This window comes from Eulemur rufifrons, chromosome 30 (genome assembly GCF_041146395.1).
Source record: "Eulemur rufifrons isolate Redbay chromosome 30, OSU_ERuf_1, whole genome shotgun sequence".
Taxonomy (NCBI): domain Eukaryota; kingdom Metazoa; phylum Chordata; class Mammalia; order Primates; family Lemuridae; genus Eulemur; species Eulemur rufifrons.
This window is the reverse complement of record NC_091012.1, coordinates 124058462-124072952: the sequence shown is the minus strand read 5'-3', so window position 1 is coordinate 124072952 and position 14491 is coordinate 124058462. Positions and strand designations below refer to the sequence as shown.

The 14491-nt window shown below is 35.9% G+C and overlaps 1 protein-coding gene across 3 annotated transcripts in view; it reads left to right on the top strand.

Annotated features, from left to right (window-relative positions):
* POLA1 (DNA polymerase alpha 1, catalytic subunit) overlaps nt 1-14491 on the top strand; it is a 280021-nt gene that overhangs the window by 112114 nt on the left and 153416 nt on the right. For all 3 annotated transcript variants that reach the window (XM_069464422.1, XM_069464423.1, XM_069464421.1), the window contains 2 exons: nt 1619-1751; nt 10800-10931. In XM_069464422.1, the coding sequence (XP_069320523.1) occupies nt 1619-1751; nt 10800-10931 (265 nt within the window). The remainder of the gene's footprint in view (nt 1-1618; nt 1752-10799; nt 10932-14491) is intronic.

The window sequence follows — 14491 nt, the reverse complement described above, 5'->3', positions numbered from 1 at the left end:
TTTGGAGTGGAATTTTACAAGTAGATTAAAGCTTAGAAAAAGATAAATTTTGGGGGTAAGAAATGCTTGCTGTAAGATACTTCTCATGAGTTTTAACTCGTAGTGAGGGTAAAAACCTTCACACTTCAGATGCTTACAGAGTTGATTTCATTGATGTTCGTTTATTTTGCTTTAATGTTCCTATTAGGAAGTGCCTTGTTTTGTGCTCTTGAATCTTCGAAAAGCCCTTGAGAAACATAATTGTTAAGATTTTTTTGTTTTGTAGCTTAAAATGTTCTGGGATTCAAAGCGGGCCATGGAGTGAGACTTAGTTCCCACACATATCATTTGTGTATAAAAGATTCTTACTAATCTCATGTTATTTTAACAGTTCTCAAATATTGTGAGTACCTCAGAAATATAAATATTATGACTGACCCCCTAGTTTTGCACCTGAGACTAAAGATTATAAGTCCTGTTTTTTTTAAAAATAAGGGTCATATTAATGTATTAATATTAAGCACCCATTTAAAAAATGAATCTTTAGGTACTTTGTGTACCATCTTCCATATACTCCTATTTTGTGAACTTCACTAATTCTGAAAATACAAGAATTTTTTTCTTTAAAGCTAAATTTAAAATTAATTTTAATATTTCTGAATATCAGCATTTTTTACTTGTTTTCCCATCTTCCTCCTGCTTTCAGATTGGGAGATTGAGCAATTGTTGCTTCTGCAAAACTACTCTTGATTAGGCAAAGTTGATCATCTGAGTATAGGTCACTGTTAGCCTTTTGTGAAATGTAGTTTGAAATGCCTCATTGCCCCTAAATGTACCCAAAGATGAAACTACTTTGTATAGACCGTCGATTTGAGTGTTCTCTTCAGCTTTGTGTTTTCTAAGAAAAGATGCATCATAATAGAAGTAAATTTCTCTGAGTTAGAAATGTATTAGTAATTAAAGCTATACAAATGTTTTTGTCAGGGTTCTTTTTCTGACAAATTATAATGCAGCTGTCAAACCCTCGCTCTGCATTTTCTCAGAAATGGATAAAATATTGGCTTCCTTACTCCTTTTTCCTTTGGGTCTGATTGAATAACATGAAGTATTTAAGAAATAGCATAAGGTTGGAGAAAACTGAGCAATATAATGAAGCTGAAGAAAGAAAAATTTGAAATCTTTGTTTTTTTTAAAAAAGTATGTAAAAGCTTTGTATTTTTATTCACCTAGCTAATGGTTACCTCAGATGGAGATGATATCTTGATGATATCAGCGATAATATCTTGGTGCTTTATGAAGAAAGTGAAATACCTGTCTTCTAAAACTTATGGGTAGAATATAATTCCTTATGAATTTTGTAATTGCATAAAAATATAATGGAATACATACTTTTCTCCATTGCATTTTGTATAAAGCATTAGCTGCCACATAAAAGAATGATCTGTATGTTTAAAGGCAATCTAACATTTTAAGGTTGATAAACCTTTGGTACAGTTAGTGTTAAAAAACAAATAGTAACTGCCTTTTCGGCATTAACCCTTATATTAACTCTTGTCCGTATGTTAATCTAATGGCATTTATATTCCTTTTCTCTATTTAATAAAATATGATATTTAAAAATCAATCTCTTTTTTTTCAGCTTCGTCATTGGCCAGATTCTTTCTGATCAAAGCCGGGACACTATAATAGAAAACATTCAGAAGAGATTAATGGAAATTGGAGAAAATGTGCTAAATGGCAGTGTCCCAGTGAGCCAGTTTGAAATTAACAAGGTAAATGTAGCATTTATTGCTGAGCCCAGCTGCTGTCATGTGTTTTTCTCCTCCTTCAGATAGTTGAAGGACCACCTCATCCTTGCAATTGAAATAAATTCTAGCTGGTAATGAAAGCTGCTTAACAACTATTTCACAGATTGAACATTTGCATACTTCTTCCAGCCACAGGTACTGCCATGTCTGCCACAAAGACCTTATCTCTCAGTCCTTACTTTTAATTCTTGGAAGTCATGTTTCCAGAAGTCCTATGGAGTGATATAGTTTATGTTTTGGGGACTGGAGACTACTACCTTCTTCATAGTTCTCCTAAGTGATAGTTGTCTGGGGTGTAGGCCTGTAAGCTTAGTGTGTGCTTGTGTGTACGTGTGTGTGTGTGTGTGTGTGTGTGTGTGTGTCTAACTTCACAGATGGTGATCCTTAGCAGTACTGTAATCAGAAGGCTTCTGGGGGCGAAATTATTTAGACTTAAGATGGTGGTAACAGTTTCTGCACATTCAAAGCACTTTTGCTTTTGGGAAAAAAAAATGTAAGTTACATTTTATGGATAATCTTAGTTGTTGAAACTGGAAGAATATTTTTTCTTATTTTACCTAATTTGAAAAACAAAATTTTGGTTTCCAAAGTGCTGTAAGCAAGATGTTAGGTTACAGATTTCTTTTTTTGTATTTAAAAGGATTACCCTTACATGTTCAGAAGCTAATTTTGCAAATACCACTTTACCCATTTGTGAGAGATTTTGTTGTCAAAGCTCATACAAAAAAATTTTAATGAAAAAGAATCTAATGATGACATTAAATGAAGTTAGAAAGAAAACTCATTCATGGCCGGGCGCGGTGGCTCACGCCTGTAATCCTAGCACTCTGGGAGGCCGAGGCGGGTGGATCGCTCGAGGTCAGGAGTTCGAGACCAGCCTGAGCGAGACCCCGTCTCTACTAAAAATAGAAAGACATTATATGGACAACTAAAAATCTATATAGAAAAAATTAGCCGGGCATAGTGGCGCATGCCTGTAGTCCCAGCTACTCGGGAGGCTGAGGCAGTAGGATCGCTTAAGCCGAGGAGTCTGAGGTTGCTGTGAGCTAAGCTGACGCCACGGCACTCACTCTAGCCTGGGCAACAAAGTGAGACTCTGTCTCAACAAAAAAAAAAAAAAAAAAAAAAAAAAGAAAACTCATTCATAATACCCCTATGCTAAAGTAATGCTTGTCATTTTTGCACACTTCCTTACTCTTGAAAACATTTTCATATTGCTGCAATATATTGCAGCAATTATATTATTTAGAAATATATTTTCATTTAGCATAAACATTTTCCCACATTTCTGTATTACCTTAAAAATCATCAAGTTAATCAGTGTATCAATCTTCTAGTTCACTGATACATCTTTGTTTAAAATGTTTATTATTTTCTCTATTGTAAATAATTGTGTTGAACATCTTTGTTCATTTATCTTTTTGCTTTTGGATAAATTATTTTCTTAGGTTCCTTGAAGCGAAATATTTAAGTCAAAAAAATATGAAAATCTGTATGGCTCTTGCCAAATTGCTTTGTAAAAGGGTAATACCAATTGACAATAACAAAATACGTGTTCCAGTTTCACCACTGCTTTGCTTGAGGTGGTGATATTTAAATAAAACTTTGCTACCATAATGGATATGAAACTATATTTGACAGTTGGATTTAATTTGCATTTCTTTGATTCCTAAAAGAGTGAATATTTTCTATGCATATCTTTACGATTTGTATTCATTCTTAGGTAAGTTGTTTCCTGCACCTTGGCTATGATGTCTTTTACTTTTTTAATTTAATTTTCAAAATTTGTATTTATTTATTTTTGAGACAGAGTCTCACTCTGTTGCCTGGCTAGAGTGCAGTGATGTCATCATAGCTCACTGCAATCTCAAACTCCTGGGCTCAAGTGATCCTCCTGGCTCGCTTGAGTAGCTGGGACTATAGGTGTGTGCCACCACGCCCACCTAATTTTTTCAATTTTTAGTAGAGACAGGGTCTTACACTTGCTCAAGCTGATCTTGAACTCCTGAGCTCAAGTGATCCTCCCACCTCAGCCTCCAAAGAAGACATTCATTTATACATTACAGGGGGACATATGCGTTGTCATTAGCTCTTCACTGTAAGTGATGCAGTGTACACATACTGGCATAGAATCAGTTGTGCCATCTAGAAAGTATTAAATAGTTTCCTTTTAGATTTTGTTTTATTTCTTTCTCAAAAATTTGCATAAGAGTTATGACTTCAGTCTTTTGGTCAATTTTTTTTATCGATTCTGCATATTATATCACTGATCCTGTCCACCTTCCTAGAAACATAGTTCTCTTATCAAAAGGGGTTCCAGGGATGAGTTTGGAAGGCTCAGTCTGATCATGACTACATTATTGGGAAAATAACACCAAGCATACATCCTCTAGGATAGTGGGCCCACACCATCATCCTTTCAATATGAATGATGACACAATATTACTAGTGTGCAAGAAGAAACCTAGAGCCATAGACATGTTGGTAATCTCTGTGTTCTGATGAATAGTCTACATTTTTATTATTTTTAAGTTTCTATTATTGAAATTTCTAAACATATAAAAGTAGAGAGCATAGTATCATGAAGCCGCATGTATCCATCACTCAGTTTCAATTATTATCAACTTACAGTGATATTTTATTATTACTAATAATCCTAGTTAATATTTAGTGTCTAGTGTGATAGAGGTTGTGTATACATTTTTCTGTGGCAGAACTGAAACTGTGACTTTATGTCTTCATATTCTCTATATCACTTAGCATAGGTATTGGCAAATAATAGTTGTTCAGTGAGCATTGAAAAAATTCATTTGCTTGTTTAATTATTCATTCAGGAAACAGAGTACCACTTATATACATCGTGCTAGATTCTGGGATATAAAGTTGAATAAGGAAAGTGTGGTTCATATTTTCAAGATGTTAATGGTCCATTGAAGGTATTTACTGTCTAATATTTTTACATTTTTTATAAAGAAATTTCACAATGTTGATGTAAATACAGTAAATTCTGATGAAAGAACTATCTATATCATAGTTCTGTGTCTATTTACAGTAAGCTATTCATATGTCAAAGGTGATATGTTCTTCTGATAATCTTTAACATTTGTCTGAATACTTTGACTATTCAAAACTTGTGAGGAAATCAGTTTTTACATTTTATTGCTTTCAAAGGAGAGTGGAATGGAAGAGTCTATGTATGTGACTGGTTGTGGATATTCTTATGACAGTATGGGTTTTTTTGCTTTTTGTTTTTGTTTTTTTAGGTGATGCTGGTAGAGCCTGAAAATGCCAGGTTAGAGTAGGGTGGAGGCATGTGTGAAGTGGTGGGATTTACCTTTATAGAGATTTTAGCCCTTGTTGCCAAAAGCAACTGAAAAACAGCATGTGTGATTTTGCTGAACTACTGCAATCTTAGCTTAAATATATTTCATAAAGTAACACAAAATACTTCACAGCTGATTTTTATAGCCCTGGCTAACTTGAGCCTAAACTACCAGGAAGCATTTTTTTTTTTAAATGAAGCCTTCTAAAACTAGCTTGTAAAATCTCCAAATAGCCTCAATCTAATAATTGGAAAGTATGTCAGCTGAAATTCAGAATTTCTTAACATTGCACTGAAGAAACTGAAGAATAGTCAATTGGAGAAGATAATGGTTTTCGTATTAGAGTTATATTGATTAAGATTTCTGTACAGTTTGGCTGTCCAAGTCAGTCAAACCTTCACATAATCCAGGTTTGAGGAGATTCAAATACTTAGAGAGTTTCCTAGGTTCTTTCTTATTGAGTATAGAAAAAGAACATTTCTTTTTATGAAAAATAACTACATATTCCAAAACAAAGAAAAATTATGCAGAGAAGTGGTATCATTTTACAATTTCTCAAATCTCTTTAACGTCTAGCTTAGTAGAACACATCTGGATTTTCATATTTGCTTCTGCATCCAGTCTGTTGTGATAATGTGGTTTTTGGTTGAGGTATAGGAAGAAAATCCAGTTTCACACAAACATGTAGTTGGAAAAAGGAGAAGTATATATAGTAGTAATTTTTTTGGTAGTTGTGTGTATTCTTCTTTGATTCTATTCCAAAACTCTACAGATTGTAGTTTCTGGAAAGCTATTTGCAATATGAAATCTGAAATCATATCAATGAACTTTTTATACTCTCTTACATTAAAATCTGTTGGTCTGTGTTGTACTTTGAATTGATATTTTACCTATGTGTGACAGTATGGATTGGTCATTTGTTAAATGTTGGTTCCCTGAATTATGCAGATCTTCCAAAATTGACACATTTCATTGTACACTATCAGTGATCACATTTTAAAATATTCCTACTTACATCAGAAAAGTCTTTAAGTACTCGGAAACTGTCAGGCTCATGGAGGTGGAAACAAGTTTTCCAGAATTCTAGTTTGCACTTGAAAGCTTGAATTTTATCATTGACAATATATACTTTCAGAATTTTTCCTTGAAGTGGTAGGCTCACTTTGGTTTGTTTATTTTGAGAAATCGTCTGGCAGATACCTAACTCAGAATAACACTAATTTGCCCATCATTCTTTGAAGTAAAAGTTGTAGTCTATGAAATAGGCAGCTAGTTTAGCTTGCAACTCGAACAATTGCACAAATGCTTCTCCTCGAGCACCTCGTTCTTCAGATGTGCCTTGTGTGTACTTTCTGTTTTATCACACAAAATGGTAGGATTGTACTCAAGGGTTGAAAGCTTAAAAATTTTTAATTTTTATTCATCAAGGACATTCTTAAGTGAAAGTGTTTTTTTTTTTTTAACTGTGCATGGTGGTGAGGAATACAGTGACTCTTAGTACAGTTTAGTGCTCCTATCCTGATTCATGTTTATAAGGTACCAGCAGTTTTACCCACCATTGCTTCTGCATCATCAGTATAGATAATATTGTTATGAAAATAGTTTTGATCTCAAGACCCCCTGAAAGGATGTCAGGAACCCCTAGAGCGCCATAGATCATATTTTGAGAACAGGTGAGCTTGGCAAGCATCACCCTGGTCCCCATCCTTGTCTTTTCTTTTTTTTTTTTTTTTTTTTGAGACAGAGTCTCACTCTGTTGCCCGGGCTAGAGTGAGTGCCGTGGCGTCAGCCTAGCTCACAGCAACCTCAAACTCCTGGGCTCAAGTGATTCTCCTGTCTCAGCCTCCCGAGTAGCTGGGACTACAGGCATGCACCACCATGCCTGGCTAATTTTTTCTATATATATTTTTAGCTGTCCATATAATTTCTTTCTATTTTTAGTAGAGATGGGGTCTCGCTCTTGCTCAGGCTGGTCTTGAACTCCTGAGCTCAAACGATCCGCCCACCTCGGCCTCCCAGAGAGCTAGGATTACAGGCGTGAGCCACCGCGCCCGGCCCCCATCCTTGTCTTTTCTTTCTTTCTTTTTTTTTTTTTTTTGAGACAGAGTCTCGCTCTGTTGCCCTGGCTAAAGTGCCATGGCATCCTCCTAGCTCACAGCAACATCAAACTCTGGGCTCAAGCGATCTACTGCCTCAGCGTCCCAAGTAGCTGGGACTACAGGCATGCGCCACCATGCCTGGCTAATTTTTTCTATATATTTTTAGTTGGCCAGATAATTTCTTCCTATTTTTAGTAGAGACGGGTCTTGCTCTTGCTCAGGCTGGTCTCGAACTCCTTAGCTCAAACGATCTGCCCGCTTTGGCCTCCCAGAGTGCTAGGATTACAGGCGTGAGCCACCGTACCCGGCCCCAATCCTTGTCTTTTGAAACCCACCCCTGCCAGAGCTGGGTATCCCCCCATCCCTACACTTTCCATTTGTGCATATTGAGCTTCAGTCTAATAGACTATATGTATTTTTTCCTCAACTCTTGCTTTTAACTGTTGCTTGTTTCTGTGCTTGGAATATTCTTGCCCTGTTACTTTTTCTTAAAATCTTGTTTTTCCTTCAAGTGCCAGCTTAGCTTTTTTTCTTCCATGATTTCTGCTCTCAGATGAAAGTGATCTTTGCCTCTCTAAACTCTCCATAACACTGTGTTCACATCTCACTTATGGCACATGTTTATTTTAGAGTTTGAGGGGGAAGGTGGTGTGGGGTGGGGAGTCTTCTGCTTATAGCAGACGACTTGATACCAGTAACTGTGTCTTGTTCATACATAATATTTTACCTTGCTTGAACATATTATTCTGCAAATTATCACAGATTGGGTGAAATAATTTATTCAGCAAATGTTTGGCTGCTACTGTGCACCAAGCATCATTTAGAACACTGTGAATACAGCTCTGAGCAAGGCTGACATTGTTCCTGCTCTCATGGGGCTTACTTTCTGTTACCAGCTCATTCTGCCTCTGTAAAGCTTAAGACGACAGAGTGAGTAAATCCAGTGATTTCTGTTGCCTTTAGGTTTTATTGAGGGTAGAGGAACCTTTGAGAAAGAGATCGTTAAGTCAAAGTAGCCATTATTCATCAGTCCTAACTAACCAGTTAATTCAGTGAGAGAATGGCAAATATTAGGAGAAACCCTAAGGCTGCATAGGACACTGAATTTGTAGTCTTAATTTTTTTTATATCCAAGTATTGTGTGACAAAGCCCATAAATTTATATATCTTTTTTTGTCAAGGTTACATCTGGTTATGTTAGTTACTAAATGAAGGAGAGAGGAGCCTTGAGGATGGGATGTTTAAAGATTCTGTGGCAGTATTTTCTACATAAAGCTTCTGTCGTTTTTATGCTTATGTGGCTGGTGTGATTCTAGCAAAGATGTACCTAGCGTATATCTGTGTGAGAAGAGTTTTTTAATCAGATCATCTACTTTTTAAATGTCAGAATATTAAGGGAGTGCAAATGTTTTTGTTACGTGGATACCTTATATAATGCTTAAGTTGGGGCTTTTAGTGTGCCCATCACCAGAATAGTGTTCATTTTACCTGATAGGTAAGTTTTTACCCCTACCCCCTTCCCACCCTCCCCCCTTCTTGGTTTCCAATGTCCTTTACATCTCTTTGTGCCCATGTGTGCCCATCGTTTAGCTCCCAATTATTAGAGAGTACACGTGGTGTTTGTTTTTCCATTCCTGAGATACTTAGGATGATGGTTTCCAGTTCCATCCAGGTTGCTGTGAAAGACATTATTTCATTCCTTTTTTATGGCTAAGCAGTACTCCATGGTATATATATACACACACCACATTTTCTTTATCCACTCATGAATTCATGGGTACTTAAGTTGATTCCACATCTTTGTAATTGTGAATTGTGCTGCGATAAACATTCAAGTGCAGGTGTCTTTTTGATAAAATAACCTCTTTTCCTTTGGTTAGATATCCAGTAGTGGGACTGCTGAATGGAATGGTAAGTCAATATTTATTTCTTTGAGGAAATTTCCATACTGTTTTCCATAGAGGTTGCACTAATTTGCAGTCCCACCAACAGTGTATAAGCGTTCCTTTCTCTCTGAATCAGCGCCAGCATCTATTGTTTTTTGACTTTTTAATAATGGCATTCTGACGGGGTAAGGTGGTATCTCATTGTGGTTTTAATTTGTATTTCCCCAATAATTAGTGATGTCCAGCATTTTTTCCTGTTTATTGGCCATATGTCTATCTTCTTTTGAAAAACTTCTGTTCATGTCTTTTTCCCACTTTTTAATGGGGTTACTTGGGGTTTTTTCTTGCTGACTTATTTGAATTCTTTTTAGATTCTGGATATTAGCCCTTTATTCGATGTATAGTTTGCAAATATTTTCTCCCATTCTGTAGGTTGTCTGTTTATTCTGTTGAATATTTCCTTTGCTGTGCAGAAGCTTTTGAATTTAATTAAGTCCCATTTATCTATTCTTTTGTTGCCGTATTTGCCTTTGGGGTCTTAGTCATAAATTCTTTGCCTAGACCTATGTCTAGAAGAATTTTTGCTATGTTTTCTTCTAGAATTTTTATGGTTTCATGCATTACATTTAATTCTTTTATCCATCTTGAATTAATTTTTGTATATGGAGAGAGATGGGGTCCTGTTTCATCCTTCTGCATGTGGCTATCCAGTTTTCCCAGCACCATTTATTAACTAGATCTTCCTTTTTCCATTATGTTGTTGTCTGCTTTGTTGAAAATCAGTTGGTTGTAGTAGGTAGATGGTTTTATTTCTGGGTTCTCTATTCCAGCATCCTCAACCTTTTTGGTACCAGGGACCTGTTCATGGAAGATAATTTTTCCATGGGCGGGGGACGTGGAGCTCAGGCGGTGGATGCATGTGATGGGGAATGGCTGTAAATACAGAGGAAGCTTTGCTGGTTTGTCTGCCGCTCACCTCCTGCTGTGCATCCTGGTTCCTAAGTTTCATGGAAGACAATTTTTCCACGGATAGGGGGTGCAGGGGGGTGGAGCTCAGCTGGTGATGTATGGCCTGGTTCCTAACAGGCCATGGACCGGTACTGGGCCACAGTCCAGGGATTGGGGACTGCTGCTCTATTCTGTTCCATTGGTCTGTGTCTCTGCTTCTACACCAATACCATACTATTTTGGTTACTGTAGCCTTGTAGTATAATTTAAAGTCAGATAACATGATGCCTCCAGATTTGTTCTTCTTGCTTGAGATTACTTTGGTTATTTGGGCTCTTTTTTGGTTCCAAATAAAGCATAGAGTTATGTTTTCTAGATCTGTGAAGTATAATGTTGGTATTTTGAGGGGAATTGCATTGAATCTGTAAATCACTTTGGGCAGTGTGGACATTTTGACAATGTTGATTCTACCAATCCATGAGCATGGGATGTTTTTCCATTCAGTTGTGTCTGTCATTTGTGTTTCCTTTCATCAGTGTTTTGTAGTTCTCCTTATAGAGATCTTTCACCTCCTGGGTTAAGTATATTCCTAGGGATTTTATTTTCTTTGTAGCTATTATAAATGGTATTGAGTCCTTGATTTGACTCTCAGCTTGACTCTTATTAGTATATAGAAATGCTACTGATTTGTGTACATTGATTAAAAAGATTTTATTTTAAGGTTTGGGCTTTTTCTTCCTTCTTTTTTTCTTTTAGGCATTGACAAAGGATCCCCAAGATTACCCTGATAAAAAAAGCCTACCTCATGTACATGTTGCCCTCTGGATGAATTCTCAAAGAGGCAGAAGGGTGAAAGCTGGAGATACCGTGTCATATGTCATCTGTCAGGTAAACTATTGTAATTCAAAAGACTCCAAAACTTCTTGAGAACCCAAAGTAAAAATCTAGATTGCCACAGTGTCTTATTTAGTAGATTTCCCAATTGTTGCTGTAAAGAGATGGTTTAGTCTGTTTAGTTTTATAGCATTTAAAAAATACTGGTAGAGGTCTGACATATTTCATTAGAATTTTCATAAAACATTTAAGACCTGTGTTTTGGTTCACTGAAATTAGCGAGACAGGTTTATAACAGTAGATGGTCTTTTAACCCTAAATTAACTTTGATGAAAATGTGTTTAAGTTTAGTCATATGTTCAACATAGTCCTTTATCATTCCTTTTGCAACAGTTTCCGTTATGAATATCAGTGGACTAATAAGAGAATTAATGCATTTTTTCCTAGCCTATGTCCAAATAATTACTTGAAAAAATATAAAACACATGATTATATGGAGAAAGTTGAAAGATCCTAAAAACATACTTTACGAAGAAAACACACAATGCAACCATTTTCTTTTCTTTTCTCTTTTTCCTTGAGTGGAGCGGGCCCAACCTCCTTGCCTTCTCCCTGTTTCACAAGGCACCTCTAAGGAACCTCTAGACCTTCTGGAATATAATTTTAAACTATTAACCATTTTCTTTTGAGACTAGCATGCCTCTAACAGGTAGGGGTGGGGAGAGAGGGTAAGACAGAAGAGCAGTGTTTTTTTTTTTTTTTCTTCGAAAGCACTTAACTCCAATTGGAACAAAGGAGAGCTCTCGTCCATTTTCCCTATAGAAAGAAGTCAGGGTCGTAGCCTCTGTCCAAATCCTTTAAAACTACTGAGTTGTGGACTATTTACCACAAGACCTAATTTATCTGATTAAGACTTTTTAAAAAATTACTGAGTTTTATCCTAATTTTTATTGCATTGTGTTATTACAGGAAAAAAATTTAGATAAACGTTAAAATTTATTGCAGTATGATCTTTGTCAAACTACAATCAATGGGGTTTTCAATCATAGAGGTCTTTTAAAAATTTAAAAGTAGTCTGCTAATATCTGCTATATACTGTAGATGATGTACATAACAAATGATTTAAGTACATGGACAGGAATCAGCACTTGACTCTGTCTCCCTCCTAGGGTTACCCTTGATTAAGAACTGTTACAGAAAGCCAATTCCTGCAGGAAAATATTTCCATAAATGTCTGACTTGCTCAAGCCCTTCATGTGCTTTGCATATTGCCTCTGACAAGTCTCATCTCAAAAAAACAATTTTCATATTATGCAAATAAAGATTTTGGTAAATAGGCTAGTTTTTTTTCACTTACATCTTCACATACATTGGAAAAGCTCTTAGATTATTAATGACAAGAGAAGATGTAAGCATACAACTTTGAAAAGTTATATAGGTTCAATGAAATAGCATATAATAATGAAATCAAGCCACAGTTATGTTTTGGCTAAACCTAGAATGGAGATGTGATAACTTATAAAATAGGATGATTGATGTATTTAAAAGCCAGCCTTATGTTCCTGGATGTCTAAATATTAATTCTTAAGATTTCTTTTTATCAGGTCTTCTTGATATATAAATCTTCAAATGCTGATGCTAATGTAGTACAGTATGCCAAATTTGATATATTTTTAGCATTATTCCCATCCACTGGTACTTGGCCTTAACTTATTTGCTTTTAAAAAAGTACAGTTCATATTTCTTTTTATTAATGTATTCTCCTTGGCATATCCCAGGAAAGGCTGTAGGACTTTAATTTGTCTTTGTCCCCTGGCAGTGGAACATGCCCCCTTTTTAGCATGTTTGCTAGCCAAAGCTGCCTACCATTTTTGCTTTTAAGCACTCAAATTATTCTTTCTCTGTTTCATAACACAACTGTGTTTTTAGAATATGGCTTTTGAAAATGTATGATGACACATTTTTAAGAGGACTGTTTGCTGCCTAAGCAAAGGTGTCCTCTAAAAATAGCCTATCTCCTAAAAAGATTTTGTTTTGTTTAAAATGTACATTGAGAATATAGTACCTTACTGATAACTTATTGAGACTGCAAATTCAGATGAGTTCAGAGAGTAATGTTTTGGGGACCTAATTTATGTTGTAGTTCATACTCTTGTTAAACCTACCTGAATTATTTGCTCAGTTTTTCCATTTGTCAGCTAAGTTTTAAATCTTTAATTATTTAACTTGCATTAAACATAATTTCCATAAAGCATGCCTTTAACATAATTGTTTTAAGGATACCACTTGTCACCAGTTAAAAATTTTTTTTCCATTAGTTTCCTACTAACGATGATGACATAGTTTTGAATGAATTGACTACACCTAGTTGTCTCTCTGAAGTATGTACTTTGTGAAGTTCATGAATTACTACATGAGCACTTGAGAAGACCAACATTGCTTCCTAATCTGTTCTTAAAGGTGTATGCCACATATTCTTGCATATACCATGGGATCTTGCTCAGGTTTGAGAATTAAGTCTTGGAAGGATATATCTTAGGTCATAGCCTAAATATTTTTCCAACACACATAGCAAAACCTGTTATCTAACCGATTCTTTTGAATTTAGCTGTGTTCAAGCTTAGATTTTTAAAATATAGGAAGAAATATGTTTGAGTCACTGTTAAATTAGTCTTTTGTGTGGATATTTAAAATAAAAACATTTTAAACTGAATGTATGCTCAGAAATTTTCAACTGCTTTTTTGAAAAACATGCCTTACTATGAGAACTTCTAATGTTATACTGGAAAGTAACTCAAATTCCTTTTAAAAAATATTTTGCCTCTCGAAATTTGATTTTAATTCACCATTAAAAATTATTAAAGTCGGCCGGGCGCGGTGGCTCACGCCTGTAATCCTAGCACTCTGGGAGGCCGAGGCGGGTGGATCACTCGAGGTCAGGAGTTCGAGACCAGCCTGAGCAAGAGCGAGACCCCGTCTCTACTAAAAATAGAAATTATATGGACAACTAAAATATATATACACAAAAAATTAGCCGGGCATGGTGGCGCATGCCTGTAGTCCCAGCTACTCGGGAGGCTGAGGCAGTAGGATCGCTTAAGCCCAGGAGTTTGAGGTTGCTGTGAGCTAGGCTGACGCCACGGCACTCACTCTAGCCAGGGCAACAGAGTGAGACTCTGTCTCAAAAAAAAAAAAAATTATTAAAGTCATCATTGCTATAATCTTAAGGAAAGACCAACTTTTCAAAATTCTATCAGTTGATCAGATTTTATGTGTTTGTTAAAAGGCAGTCTGAATACAGTTGTGGTGCATGAAGATACTACTGAAGGATTTCTTTCACACAGTTTTTGTTATTGGCTATCACCTTATTCTCATCTAACAAAGCTTCTGGAAGGGCAACGATTAAACTTCATTAATTCTGCTTAATTCTTTTTATTGTGCTATGAACTCCTGAAAAATAATAATGAGCAAGTCTTTTAATCTGAGATTTGCCTCCTTTTTAGGTATTTCATTATATTTTAGAACCGGCAAAACCTCGTTGATAAACAGGCCCGGTTTGTTTCCATCAGGAGCCTAGCCAGAGAAACAGGCCTCTGCCTCTGGTTTCTGGTAAA